General features: G+C 44.4%; 2 protein-coding genes across 9 annotated transcripts in view; one reads left to right on the top strand and one right to left on the bottom strand.

The window, feature by feature from the left end:
• Window positions 1–13441, top strand: part of LOC124306788 (teneurin-a) — a 489347-nt gene that overhangs the window by 336289 nt on the left and 139617 nt on the right. Inside the window, exon 1 of one of the 7 annotated variants that reach the window (XM_046767803.1) lies at window positions 1943–2599. The exons of the other annotated variants lie outside the window; for them this stretch is intronic. Within the exon in view, the coding sequence (XP_046623759.1) occupies window positions 2560–2599 (40 nt within the window). The 5' untranslated portion in view covers window positions 1943–2559. Of the gene's footprint in view, window positions 1–1942; window positions 2600–13441 lie in introns of those variants that run through there. 7 annotated transcript variants of the gene reach the window in all.
• LOC124306797 (uncharacterized) overlaps window positions 1–13441 on the bottom strand; it is a 156293-nt gene that overhangs the window by 46067 nt on the left and 96785 nt on the right. The gene's annotated exons all lie outside the window — the stretch shown is intronic.

Raw genomic sequence — 13441 nt, 5'->3', positions numbered from 1 at the left:
CTCGTTTCCCCACAACAAGCCCGACTCCCCGCTGCATCACGTCATCGCATTCATCATCCAAACACCTTCTCAAATCCTCTCACTTTTCAGGATAAATTACACCGGCTCTCACTCCCTCGTTTCGAACCCGATCGCGTCGTTTAATCTCTAACCGAAAACACCTGACTTTCGGTCGAATTTGACGCTTTTTAATTAGCGTTCTATTCGTCGGTACGTATTCTCTCGTCGCGGAGGATAACGTGAAAAAAATGTAGTTCTTTAAAGTATCGTCAACGCGCACGCGTGAGGCTCCGGATAAATCACAGCTCGACATCGAAAGGAATCGCAATATACAAAGAAGCCTGAACTTAAAAACGAACGAAAAAAGAAACCGGGTACTGATCCTGAAAAGGTTGAAGTAACACGCGTCGCGTCGGGGCTTCGAGCGAAACGTCGATTCGCGGGATGTGCTTCCCTTTTTGTTTTTTTTTCCCTGATTCTACAAATTTTCCACCGATTCATCAATTCATGATCTTGTTAGCCGGGTATTGTGGAGCGTTGGTCCCGCAGCGGTGCTCGAACGGCGCCCACGGGAACAACCTGGGGCGTCGGGACACCCGGGAACCCGATGTGTGCTACATTTACGAGGGTGTTGGTGCGGCCTAGGAAACGGCTGCTGCAGTCTCGCATTGTCATGCATTCCGCAGTCGGGCAGATAATAACGGCCTGCTCGTCCTCTGTCGCTAATATACTTTCCCGATTCATCCCCGTTACAACTCGTCGAGGGTGTCTGATCCGTCTCTGGGACTGATCGGAGCTCTTCGGTCCGACTCATTTCCGTCGACGGTTCGTGCTCACTCTCGTCCAACATTGACCAGGTGATGCTTTTTGAGCGATGAGAAATATAAGCAGGTATGTATAGGTTGTAGACGGACCCGGGTATCCTCTTGTTCGAAAGATAGGTGACCTGAATTATTTTAAGAGCTTCGATGAAGCGCAAAGCTCTCAGGAATTAGTGTCTTGGTGTGAGAAGTAAAGAAACCCGCAGGAAACAAGAGGAAATAGGCTTCGGTTCTAGAACGACGTAAAAGTTCGTCCCTCGGCTCCGTTGGGAAATTGAGAAACGTTCGGTGACAGCCAAGTGTCGATTTATCGGGAAATCGGTTCCCGAGAAAATTAGCCGGTAGCGTCGGGTAACCGAACTGCAGTACAAATTTCAAGTCGATCCGATTAATGGTTGCCGCTACTGGAATTGTGGTCGGCGTTTCGGGTACTTTCCTTCTTCACCCTCCCCGTAGCACCCGACTATTCGTTTAAATCGGCGAAGTGTATCAGAGACGCGACTACTTCAATTGTAAATTCAATTTCTTTCCAACCGAGTAACACTTCTCCTTTTATTCGCTTCCATATCTTCCGCTAATTCTTCCCGCCGTTTTGAGAAGGAGAGGGTTCAAAGATCCTTCGAATCCAAAGGATCAGCGACCGCTGACTGTATTTTCGATCCCCGTACCCCGGTCTTCGGTATCAGAAACTAAACGGCGAAGAAAATTCCTCGACTTGTCAATTAATTAAAGAAAGAAGAAACCCTCGTTCCTCCGAAAGCTCGTCGCGTCCGTTCCGCGTTCGTTCTACGATCTTTTCCAATAACTTCGAAGCCGTCGTATATCGAATGATGGTCTCGATAGATTCGAGGAAAGAATTCCCGGCGTCACGTGGTCCTCGTGGTGCAGACCTCGGTATAGAGAGAGTGTCAGAGAAGATTCGTGTGCCATGACGAGGTACGCAACTGGGCCAATCGATACGCGGCGTCGTCCAGAGGCGGGGGTGGCGTCGAGAGCTTTTCAAAAGCTCCGTCGGGGCGCTGAGGACGCCCGGCGTCGCGCGAAACGGCGGGAGCCGATGCGGGTGCGCAGGTTCGCCCAGTACACGACGTCTGCGTTGAGCTATGTTCCGCGTCGCGTCGTTTCCCGACGATTTTTTCGCTCTCTTTTCGGATTTTTTATCGTCCTTTTAAAAATCGGTTAACCCAGCGTCCGCTGCGCGTGGTAAATGCGAGTTTCCAAGACGGACGATAATTCGCGGTTCTCGCCGCGGCTGCTTCCGCTTTTCCGTGTACTCGTTCTCGCCCCGCATTTCCACCCCCGGATCTACGACTGAAAAACAATCGTCTCTGTTTACATCGAGAGCGTTCCGTGCGTGCCACGTTATCCGAATTTTTATCAAGAACCTTAAACCTCCCCCTCTCCCGAGCTTAGCCGGGATGAGAATCTGCACCCGCGGTCATCCTTCCGGTACAAAGTACCCCGCGTAGTGGATTCCTTCTCCGTTCCGTCGAGCCTTTACGTGCGATGTTCCGAGCTTCCTGATAACGTTCACCGGAGAGGACCGACCGTCTTCCGATTTCTGCACAAAAATATCACCGAAAGTGAGAGTGACCGTCGTATACTAGCTTTCAGTGAACCCTTCGAGTGCTTTGCGAAGTTACAAAAGCGATTTTACGCTTCTCCTACAACTTGCGGCGGCGGAACTCATCCTCGACTTGACAAGTAATCAAAAAATCGCGATTGACCGGAAGCAATTATGCATCACTACTACACGCAGGAAGACATCGACCGTGTCGGTGAGTCCCTCATCCGTCAAACCTCTTTTTCGGGTCACGCGTGTCTTCAACGTGTGTCGCCACCCTCGCTTCGATCCACAGGTCACGACTCGACGTTGAAACGAATTGAACCCCGATTCCGACCCGTCGATTAAGGCCCACGAAAGTCTGCAAGATAAAATTCTATGACTTCATTAATTGACCCGGTGTAATTAGTTTGGCAAACGACAACGACGCGAGTGTATAATCTGGATTTTGCACCCTTATACCATACAACTGAGTACCGAAGTCAAAGCCGAAGAAATTTCGCTTTTTCTACCTCCTCGTTTGTCACGGTTATTGCTATAATATTTCATCGTTTGATCTCGCAGCGCACATATTGGCGTCGTCGTTTCAACGTCGGAGAAATTTTCACGCGTCTAATGTCACGTTGTAAAATTTTTCCCTCTGGACGATTTTACATTTTCGCCTCACAGCTGAGCACGGGTTACGTGGCAACCTGTCTCCGCAGTTAATAATAACAATGGTAATACCGCGTTACATAAATTTTACGAAGCACGTTATCCTGGGGCACCAAAATAGCCCGCGTATAACACGCGTATGCCCAATAATTCAATAGCTTTACGTCGCGAAGCTAGCACTTTTTTCAGTCTGACTTTCTCTCACTCTCTCTCTCTCTCTCTCTCTCTCGCTTTCACTTATTCTCTCTCCGACCGGAGAATATTACCACCAAGGCAAAAATACGCGTGTAAAAACCCACCGACCTCAGTCACCGGTGAGAATGGACCGCGAAATTATTTTTTCACGGATTGTATACGCGCAGGACTCGCGGAATATTTAGTCGAATGGGTGAGGGGGATATTCTTTGGCGAGATTTTCGCTCGCGACAAAACAGTATTTTTTCATTAAATTTCACCCAGACATAACAGTAATACGAAATAATTGTCGTCTCGCCGTATCACTGATTGTGAGAAAAGAATTTATGTACCGTTAAGAAACGTACGTTTGCGGACATGAGGAAATAATTTTTTTCTTATTATTATCAAACTTTAATCGAGTCAAACAACGATCGATAGAAATTTGTTAAAAGTTAACAAATCATGTTTTGCTCGATTTAAATTTGATAATAATAACGAAAGATTTGTTTACGAATCCCCGAACGATTTTCCTACATTCGAAATTGTTTCAGCATCCTCTCGTTAGCGCTCGCCTTACGCTTCGGGATCGTTCGACATCAAAGATAGTCGCAATAAGAGATCTCCTTGGGGCCTCCGAAGGCCCGTCCCTCTGACGGTTTCACCCCTTTTTTCTAATCTCGCAACAGTTCCACTAATGCGAATAGCCGGAGGGTTCGAAAACGGCGTGAGCCGCAATCGTTCCGTACAAAATTGCATCGATCCTCGTCGACTGAGCCAACCCCCGCAACGACGGATATAAGGATACCAACCGTGCGCCACCCTCGGCCAATAAACTGGCTTAATTGCAGTTACGTACGTACGTACCTCTGGGCAAACAAGGACGTGTCGCAGAACCGTCAAGCGGAATGTATTTCCGAGAGGAAAGAGAGAAGGGAGAGAAAGGAGAGCGCGGGGGTCGGAGGGCTTGCAAATCCGTCGGCGACGAGGACGACACAGACGGACAGAGAGACACGTGCCCCGTTCTAATTTGCTTACGAACTACGTACCGAAAATACAAAGCAAAGCGAACCTCAGCGGCATTGTTTTACGGACAATGCTTCCGAGCGACGGACGTGCAGGGGTGGTTCTGCAGGGTGCCCGACTCCTCCTCCATACCATGATTTTCTTTATTGTTGTTCCGGATTCTCGTTCACGCGACTTCGTCTCGCCATTAACTCGAGCGCTTCAATTAGTTAACGTGACGTCCAGGGGCACAGGGATCGATCCGACTCTCTACTCGGCTTTCTTTCTTTCTTCCCATCCTTCTTTATCTTTTCTCTTATTTTCTCTTCCCTTCTTTTCTTTTTTTTTTCTTTTTTTTTTCTTTCACCATCTTTTCTTTTCCCTTCCTTCTTCCTCTCGTGATTAACGAGCGCTGTCTTAATCACATCTAACCACCACACCGTCTACCAGCCTAGGCACACGTGTCTACCTGTCTGCATGTGTGCGTCCCTCCTGTGATATCGTTATACGATTCGCAATTTCAACCGATCGACGGATATTGAAAACCCGGTCACGTGGTAGAAGTAATTGTTGCAGGAGTTGACGAAATGTGTAAATATTTTCCACCCCTTGTAATAAAGGGTACAACTTTCATATCCGAATGAAATTTCATCTTTTTGTTAAACTTTTACGCTCTTGCGACAATTTTTTGGGAACGAGCGTCTGTTGATTTCAAAATCGCAAGTAAATATTTCGCTTTCGTTCTTTCGTCGCGAGACTTGATTCGACGCAGTTGGAACAATTCGAACGATCCTGCAATATAAGAATTTTCCCCTTCGATAGACCGTTTTAACGATTCGAGAATCCGATCCGAATGCCTGCCGCAGGTGGCCCCGCGGAATCATTGGGAGTTCAAATATATTGAGAGTGTAAATATTCGGCTAAATCCGAATTGCGCGTTGGAATTCAAATATCTTACTTGTTTCGGTGGAGACGCGACGTTCGAGGGGCGGGACAGGGTTTCTTCTACCGCCTCCATCGTATCCTAGGATCTCACATAAGGAGGTGAAACCAGGCTCGCGTATATTAAATCGGTTGAATTTGCAAGATATTGGAACGTGTCCCGTTGCGGAACGTCGCGTCGCTTCGTCGTCGTCGTCTTCGACGTACGTAAGGTAAAAACGATTTTATTACCCTCCGCAGGACAAGTTCAAGACCGGGAAGTATAAGAAGACGGCCAAAAAAACCCCGGCGAAAAAAGCGAAGGAAACCCGTCAGCTCGAATAATTTCAAATGAAATTGGCGCTCTCGCTAAATTTCTGATCCCCGCTTCGCTTAACGTCATCTTATTTTTTTTTTTCTTCTTACTTATGGTTCGATTTTCGATTAAAAAATCGCCTCACCTCTACAACGAATTTTATTAAAACTCGATAGATAATAGTAACAACTAGATTCTCTTTCGCTTTTCATAACCGTAAAATCTGCACACCCGGTTCTCTTCGAATCGTTCAATCGCGTTCTGTCGCTGCAACAGTCATCCGGTGTCAAAGAGCAAGTATAATTCGCAGGTACACTCACCCCTGTCCGAGGTGCCGTATAAATTCTGAATTTATTGTAATCCAGGGATCGCCCGGACCAGTTTTTGGAGAACTCCAACGTCTGGTAAGATCGGCGTTGGATTCGTTAAAAATTCACACAGCTTGTACACACGGTTCCTGCGAATTTCCCGCACCGTGGATACATTATACATATATAATAAAATACACACATACACCGTCCATGCGGTATGTAAAAGTCGGAATATGCAGGGTTTAGGCACCAAGAGTACGGATCGATACGTGCCATACGTAGTATGTAGGTACATACGTTAGGTGTGCGCTTATGTAACGTGCGTTACATCTATTCACGTGTCTATGTATATGTATTTGTATATATCCATGTGCAGACGTGCTCACATTGCGGATGAAATTCTTCCGCGACAAAAGTCCCGAATTATCGACTCAGAAACACACAATACCGTTTCCATTCCTGCGATTCTTTTATCGCCCGTAAAAACGGTCATCCGGAATGCCCGTACAGTATACGTTGGCGATCAACGGAGAGGATTCTATTCTTATACTTTTATCATCATTATCGGTGTTATTTTTAATGCCGTTATACACACGCATATACATATATATTAGGGTGTGTGAGAAAAAAATAATTTACCATTTCCTACCACGGCACCACCTAAAGAGCTTTTTTAGGTTAAAAGAAAGGATCTGTCAAAAGATGGGCGTTCTACGTTACGTGAAAGATCACGCCCGGTTGCCTTTTCACTTTTATAAATTTATTTTTTTTTTTTTTTAACTCGTGAAGTATCGTGAAGATAATCTTTTTTTTTTTTTTTATCGCTTACATCAATCGTAATATCAATTTGCGTCACAGAGAAGACCCACACTTGTGATATCAGGTCTCCGGTTAATGTTTGAGAAGTGTATCCGACGACATTTTCATCACTAATGCAATCTGATGAAATAGTGTTATAATTTGATGTCAACTTTTAATTCAAGAGAACAAAGATTTCCGGGTGATATATTGTTGCGTTATGAATCGTGATCTTTGAGTTGAATGTAAATGTCAGGAAAGAAATAATAACTCAAGCGCTAGGACGTGTTTCTTGACAAATTCAAAACAAAAAAAATTATAAATGTGAAAAAAAGTGAAAAATCAAATAAGCGCACTCTTCCACGTAACGTAGAACGTTCATCTTTTCACGGAATCTTTCTTTCAACCATAAACAATCATTTTAGGGTGTTCCACGGTGGAAAATCGTAAACTATTTTTTTCCAAAACACCCTAATACATATATATATTTCAGTTTTTTTTGCTCTTTCAAAAACTGCCCCGATAGATTTCGCCGATGAAAAAAAAAATTGTTTTGATATTAGTTTTCTTCCACAGACCGATCTATCGGGTCTATGTATACCTATCTACACGTACTTGTTCTAGTTTCTACCGGTATAAAACGGGAGATAAAGAGGGAGCAAGAAGAAAAAGAGAGAGAGAGAGAGAGAGAGAGAGAGTTAATCAACGAGACGCAATTAACATTTTTTTAGCGCCACACCACGCCGAGTTCTACGGCTACGCGGGTCGCGAGTCCGTAAGACGAGTTGGACAAGTTTAAGATTGCTCAACTCGAGTGGATCACGGTGACGGTAATTAATTTACCGCCCGACATCGCGGGATTCAACCGAACTAGAAGGAGCCTCAGCTGCTCGACGGATTTTTATACGACGGTGTATTTCCTTTTTTTTTTTTGTTTTTTTTATCTTCACCTCTTGTACCTACGTACACTTTCCTCCCCTCCTACCCTACGCCACCCTCCTCACCCTCTTTCTCTCTCTCTCTCTCCGCAAGATCTCTGGCCGTTTCTTCTCGAGTCTCCCGTGTCTCTGTCCCGATCGACGACGTTGTAACGACCCTACGTAAAATAGAAACGTCGCGTAGTGTCCGTGCATCATCCCCCTACATACGTATCGGTATAACGGAACACCGTCGATGTTTCATCTACGAACGACGTCGATTAATACAAGTACATACGTACGTACGTACGTGCATGGTATCCGGCAACGCGTATACGTACACCCACAACGTAATAGTGATATCCTGATTCTGAATTCGATTATACATGGTCCATGCAACGTAGGTACCACATGGCTCGACGTACGTACATCATAGATACATACATACATCCATACGTACCATGCGATGTACCATAACGGCGGTAAAACTTGGTTGCGGAGAACGGCGCTCGTTTGTCCGATAGTTTATACCGGATGTATGTACGTATGTATGTATATAGGTATAATGTATGTGCAGGTTATCGCAGCGCCGTCGATGCCCTGTGTTTTTCTTTTCTTTCATTCTGTTTTTTTTTCCTTTCTTTGTTTTTCTTTACCGTTTTTCGTATTTCTCTACCTCCTTAGATGTACATATATATATGTATATATACACTTGCGTACGTATTTTCTGACAACGACGTCGTTATAAGGAAATAAGCGAGAACGCCGCCGGGGCTTCAGGAAAATATGGTCACCGTTTACATATATATAAAATAGGTATTGTACACATAAAACAATGTACCGTATAACGACCCTACGAGGAGATCGTGAACGGCCTTACATACATCGAGATATATATTTTTCTATGATTCTGCAGGTGTCCGAGAGTATTGATAGAAATTTTCCCAAGCTATATTCGCAGCGTTTAAAAATTACCGGAGGATTTAATCTGCAGAAATAAGCATATTTGATAGTGATTTAAAGTCATTTTTTATCGTTATGTTACAATGATGGTGAATCGAACGGTGCAATTAAAAGCATTTGAAAAAGAATTTAGCCAATTGATTATTCTGGATTTTTTTCTCTCTCTCTCTCTCTCTCTCTCTCTCTTTCTTCTCAACTGTTACGTACGGATTTCAGATCCTAGACTGCGATTGCGAGGTTAATTATTTCTGAGGTAATTAACCATCGGACCGACTTTACTTTGCGTGAATGAAATTTTGAAGACAAAGGCCCGAGGAGAATCTCTCTATGCGGTACGTAAAGTGGAAAAATTAGCGTGACAGGGGTGCGCGCGACGTGCTGCGGCAGCTGGGGGATGAAATTGAAAATTTACGAAGCGTCAAATACCTTATATACACGACGCAGACGCTCTGACCTGGGATAATTCTTATTAGCGAGAACAATTAGGTGTGTAAAATTGAATTTGTTTCCTTATCTTTTTTTTTTTTTTTTTTTCTACCATGGTCAATGCCCAAAGTCTTCTGCGTAGAGTGAGAATAACCGCGCTGTGTATAAAATTAATGTAAAAACTTGTCACATGGGTAAGAATAAATAGGTAAATGTGTAAGAAATTAGAAAACCGAAGTCTGGACCAGAGACGAAAGCTTACTTTGAAAATTTACGCCAAAGATGAGCATCGCGGATGGTAAATGCAACTTCGTAACTTCGCTAAAAATATTCTGTTCGAAATATAATCACGAATATGATTAACAAGCGTTAGACAGTACGTATTACATAAATGTATTACGTTCATATCGCCGACGTGATTTTACTGGAAATGATATGAGTTCTAAATTCGTGCGAAAAACAGAAAAAGAGGTAACGAAAATGATGATGAAAATGAAAATGAAAAAAAAAAAAAGAAAAAAAAACTTATTTCACGTAGAAAACGGCTTTGCCTGTGCTTCGCAAAGTAGGTTCAATTCCATTAATTTTGTGGCAAGCCAATTTATTTCCCGCGGAAGGAATTCTCGCGGGATGTTACCTGCCCTGCAGGGAGGAACGCTTGCGGTACTGTATATAGAGCAGGGAAGGGAACCGAATGTAAAACAGTGACAATTAAAAGTTGAATTAGATCCGCGAAGTATAAATGGTCGTTGTTGCTGGTTTTCGTTTTGTTTTCGTTTTGCTTGCGTATTTTTTATTTTTTTAGTTTTTTTTTCTCGGTTCGCCGTTTGATATTTTCGTCAAGGTATTCCTCGTTGCTCGCGGCGTAAAGTTTATTCATACCCCTCGAATAGAAGGTTCGCCTCGGGTTCCATCATGTTTCACCGTTGAAGTTCAATTTTCTAGGTTAATTTGACTCCGCGTGTCTTTTTTCTTCCTGTTCGCGACTGCTGTACATGTATATATATACATGTATATTTTTATATATATATATATATATTTATATACACATACATACCAACATATATAACCAAACCGACCCTGCAGCACGCGCCGAGTTGATTCAAATTACGTTTGACATCCGACGCGAGGGAATATAAGATAATTTCGTTGGTCTTAGATTTCCAGCGGGAATAAAGTTCTGTACAGATGCGGTTTTTAACGAGGTGAATAGAGACGGAGAGAAGGATGAGCGAGAACGAGAGATGGAGAGAAACGGAGAGGATGAGAGAAAGAAAAATTCCCCGGAAAAGATGGGAAATAAAAGGGATCTCTCCAGAGGGGGGTTTTGGTCTGGCGGATTCAAGGCTTTCCGTACACCGAATCCATCCTATATTCTTGAATACATACATATATATATATATATATATACACGTCCACACGTGCACGCTGTCTTTGGATTATCCGGGGATTAAATTCATCCCTAAACGACGCTCTCCGATTATGCCAGTCGTTGAAAAACCGCGATTCGGGGGGTAAAGAATTAACCAATCCGAGACTAGAAATGCGGTTGTTAACAATGAAAAACTGAAGGAAACGTTCAACTAAATCTTGAATAATCGCGAAAAAGCCGAGATACCGAAGAGACGCGACAGCACTCGGGGGTGAACGGTAGTCGATGTCTACGAATTACGAATTCCTTGGTACAAAAAGCACACCGTACATATATATATATATGTGTGTGTAGGAGTGGTTCCGGCGATACGATTGCAGAGAGTATCTGTCGGTAAATCGCAATCAATTCGATAGAATCGGCAGTTTTATCCCCGCACCACGGGGATGTTTATGGGCGAGGGCAAGGCGAGGGTCATCGCGAGATGTCGCTGCGGCAACTGTCAGCCCTCGACCGGGTCGAAAACAAATAACAATTGCTATAAAGGCGATACCGACTTGCCGTAATCCGACACGGGGCATATTGAGCAGGTCTCGCCGAAGGGCGGGGATTCGCCGATCAGGGGAGGCTCGCATTAACGATAATGACGAGCCGGTGCGTCCGTCACTCGTGATCGCCGATCAGGATTCCCCGACACGCGCGTCTCAGATTACAAACTCCCGCTGCACGACGGCCCGGTTCCGCGGATATTTCTCTTTTCCGATCGTCGCCGGCACCGACAAAACAGTTTTCGAAACACGGGACGTGTTCTCGACGAGCGACGCTGCAAAGTTTGCAGAAATAATAATCGTCGATCAGTATGTAAGAACTTGTCCCTACTTTGTTAAGTAGTCATTGAACCAGAGCGTGTTCGAACAGGACAAACATTGAATCTTAAATATTTGACAAAAATATATGTATCGTAATTAGAACCTTCGGATTGATTTCTTAACGCTGGTACGTTTAAACAAATTTTAATGTCTTGCGAATCTTTTTATTCACCGACCAGATTCCCACCAATTGCTAATTTTTAACCGTTGCGAAAGTAATCCCACCCTGTGCCACCTGTTTTCTCAACCACAACTCCACCTCGACGACTGGCTAAAAGAAATCTCAGTCCGTATACCCGTCGAAAAAACTAGGTGAAAAAAAAGACCAGTATAAAAAAGCTACTAGAAAATATTCCAGGATCAAACTCACGGACAAAACACCCCGTGGTCAATGAATTTTTACAATCAACTAATACTTCAACTCAACGAGGAGGCGCTACCTCAAAAATGATTGCCCGGTCCGACCCGCCGATTTTCCAAAAAGGGATGGTAATCGGCGGTCGCGTAATGGCGTCCCTCCCAACGGTACGAGAAATTTGGACATTTTATTCGCGGAGGAGAGAACGTGCGACGCGTAACTTTTCAGCCGCGGTTCGCGCTTTCCCTCCACCCGATAAAAAATGATTAAAACAAGACCGGTAGCCGCGTTCCTGGAAAAATACAGAGAGTAGTACAGCATCCCCCGTGAAATACAGTTTCCATAACGCGTTCCGCGGTACCCGCGCGTAAACAGAACCGGGTTTCGTTGCGTCCAGCCCTTTTCCCTTTTCCCCCATGCCGCCGTCTCTCATTATTGTTTTTATTTGTTTTTATCGCCGACGATGGCTGAGGGTGGTAATCCGGGCTGTGCCCCCATCGGCATGCTTCTAATCACCGTGATATTTCGTGTACCGAAAGGGAGAAAAGAAAAAAAAAAAAAAAAGTAGAAAAAACTTGTTCACTCTCTCTCCCTCGCGTATTGATACAGGATTTTTTCATTTGTAATTTTTATTATTTACACAGAATTCACCAGGGATTCTTCACACCCATCGTCGCGAGCATGTATTCGATAATAACAACGTGCGAATCGAAAAATAATTTGCATCTCCACCGGGCATCGTATAATAAACAGGGATTTGGTATATTCGTAACTTTTATACCACTCGTAATATCGTGGCTATAAAATAAGCATTCGCGTTTTCAAAATTTCCAGAACCCGCGACATTTTTCACACGGTTTTCAGAATCGTTTGTGTTCAGAAAATTCGATCCCGCAATAACCGCGCGGGTGTTTTCGCAAAAACTCGAGATCAAAAACCGATTTCCCTCAAGCGCATATCTACATATGTATTTATATATAAATATATGGGTAATAGCGGTGAAAAATGTTCATAAACGCGTTCCATCAGGTGCAGAAAGCATATTTGCAGTGGCCTGCTGCCTTCCGCCAAAGGATGAAGGGAAATTCAAAGAGATCAAAGAGTCAGGATAGAACCACGCTGCTGCAGGTACATACATAGGCACCTTCGCCAAAGTTGCGGTGTTGACTGATCACAGTTTCCGAACTACGTCTATAACGTCAGACTACGTTCCCCGTACAGCGGGAAGTAAACGGCTACAGGAATCCGGGTGAATTGAATCGGAACTTTGGTTATAGATTTTTTGCACGGAACGAAAAAATACATCTACTAGCTTGACCGTGGAACGGCAACATCTTTTTTTTCTTTTTACCTATTCCGGTGACAGGGGGAGGGGTGAAAAAACACCCCAATCTTAGTTTTATAAAAAATCACGTGCATCGAAAAACTTTTTTTTACCCTCGGATGAAAGCGTAAGTTGTTCTCTTGCGTCGGGAAATTTGAATTCGCGCTGGGTGTATTTTCAGGCCCCGTTACCGTTCTTGGTTTCTTTTTTTAAATACACGCGATTATCTCGGGAAATAAATAGCATCTCCTCCCCTTCGAGCCCCGGAAAAATAAGGGCGCCCACCACCCGCCTGACCCTTTTGTTTGTTTATTTTTCTCTAATGGCGGTCCTGCGAAAACAGCCCGAAGCAATCCGTCCGTGTCCCGGAGTTCCACCTCGATCCGCGTCCGCGTCGTCGTCCCGACGTTCGTTGTTCATCAGGTTCCTTCGGCGTCGATTGGATCCCCGTATCCTCCCCGTTGCCGACAGCAACGCGATACGCGACCTCCGCCTTCTTCCGAATAAACCTCTGCTCGTCTCCCTCGGGCGCAAACAACGCGGTTCAGTCGCTTTTCCGAGGATCCGAAGGCGACCGATCGAAAGAAAAACACACGGGAAGAATGTGGGCGAAGATGAAAAAGCGAACCGTGGACAACGAACTTCGGC

This window comes from Neodiprion virginianus, chromosome 6, assembly GCF_021901495.1.
Source record: "Neodiprion virginianus isolate iyNeoVirg1 chromosome 6, iyNeoVirg1.1, whole genome shotgun sequence".
Classification (NCBI taxonomy): Eukaryota; Metazoa; Arthropoda; class Insecta; order Hymenoptera; family Diprionidae; genus Neodiprion; species Neodiprion virginianus.
Note: the sequence above shows the minus strand (reverse complement) of the source record. Positions and strands in the feature narration are given on the sequence as shown.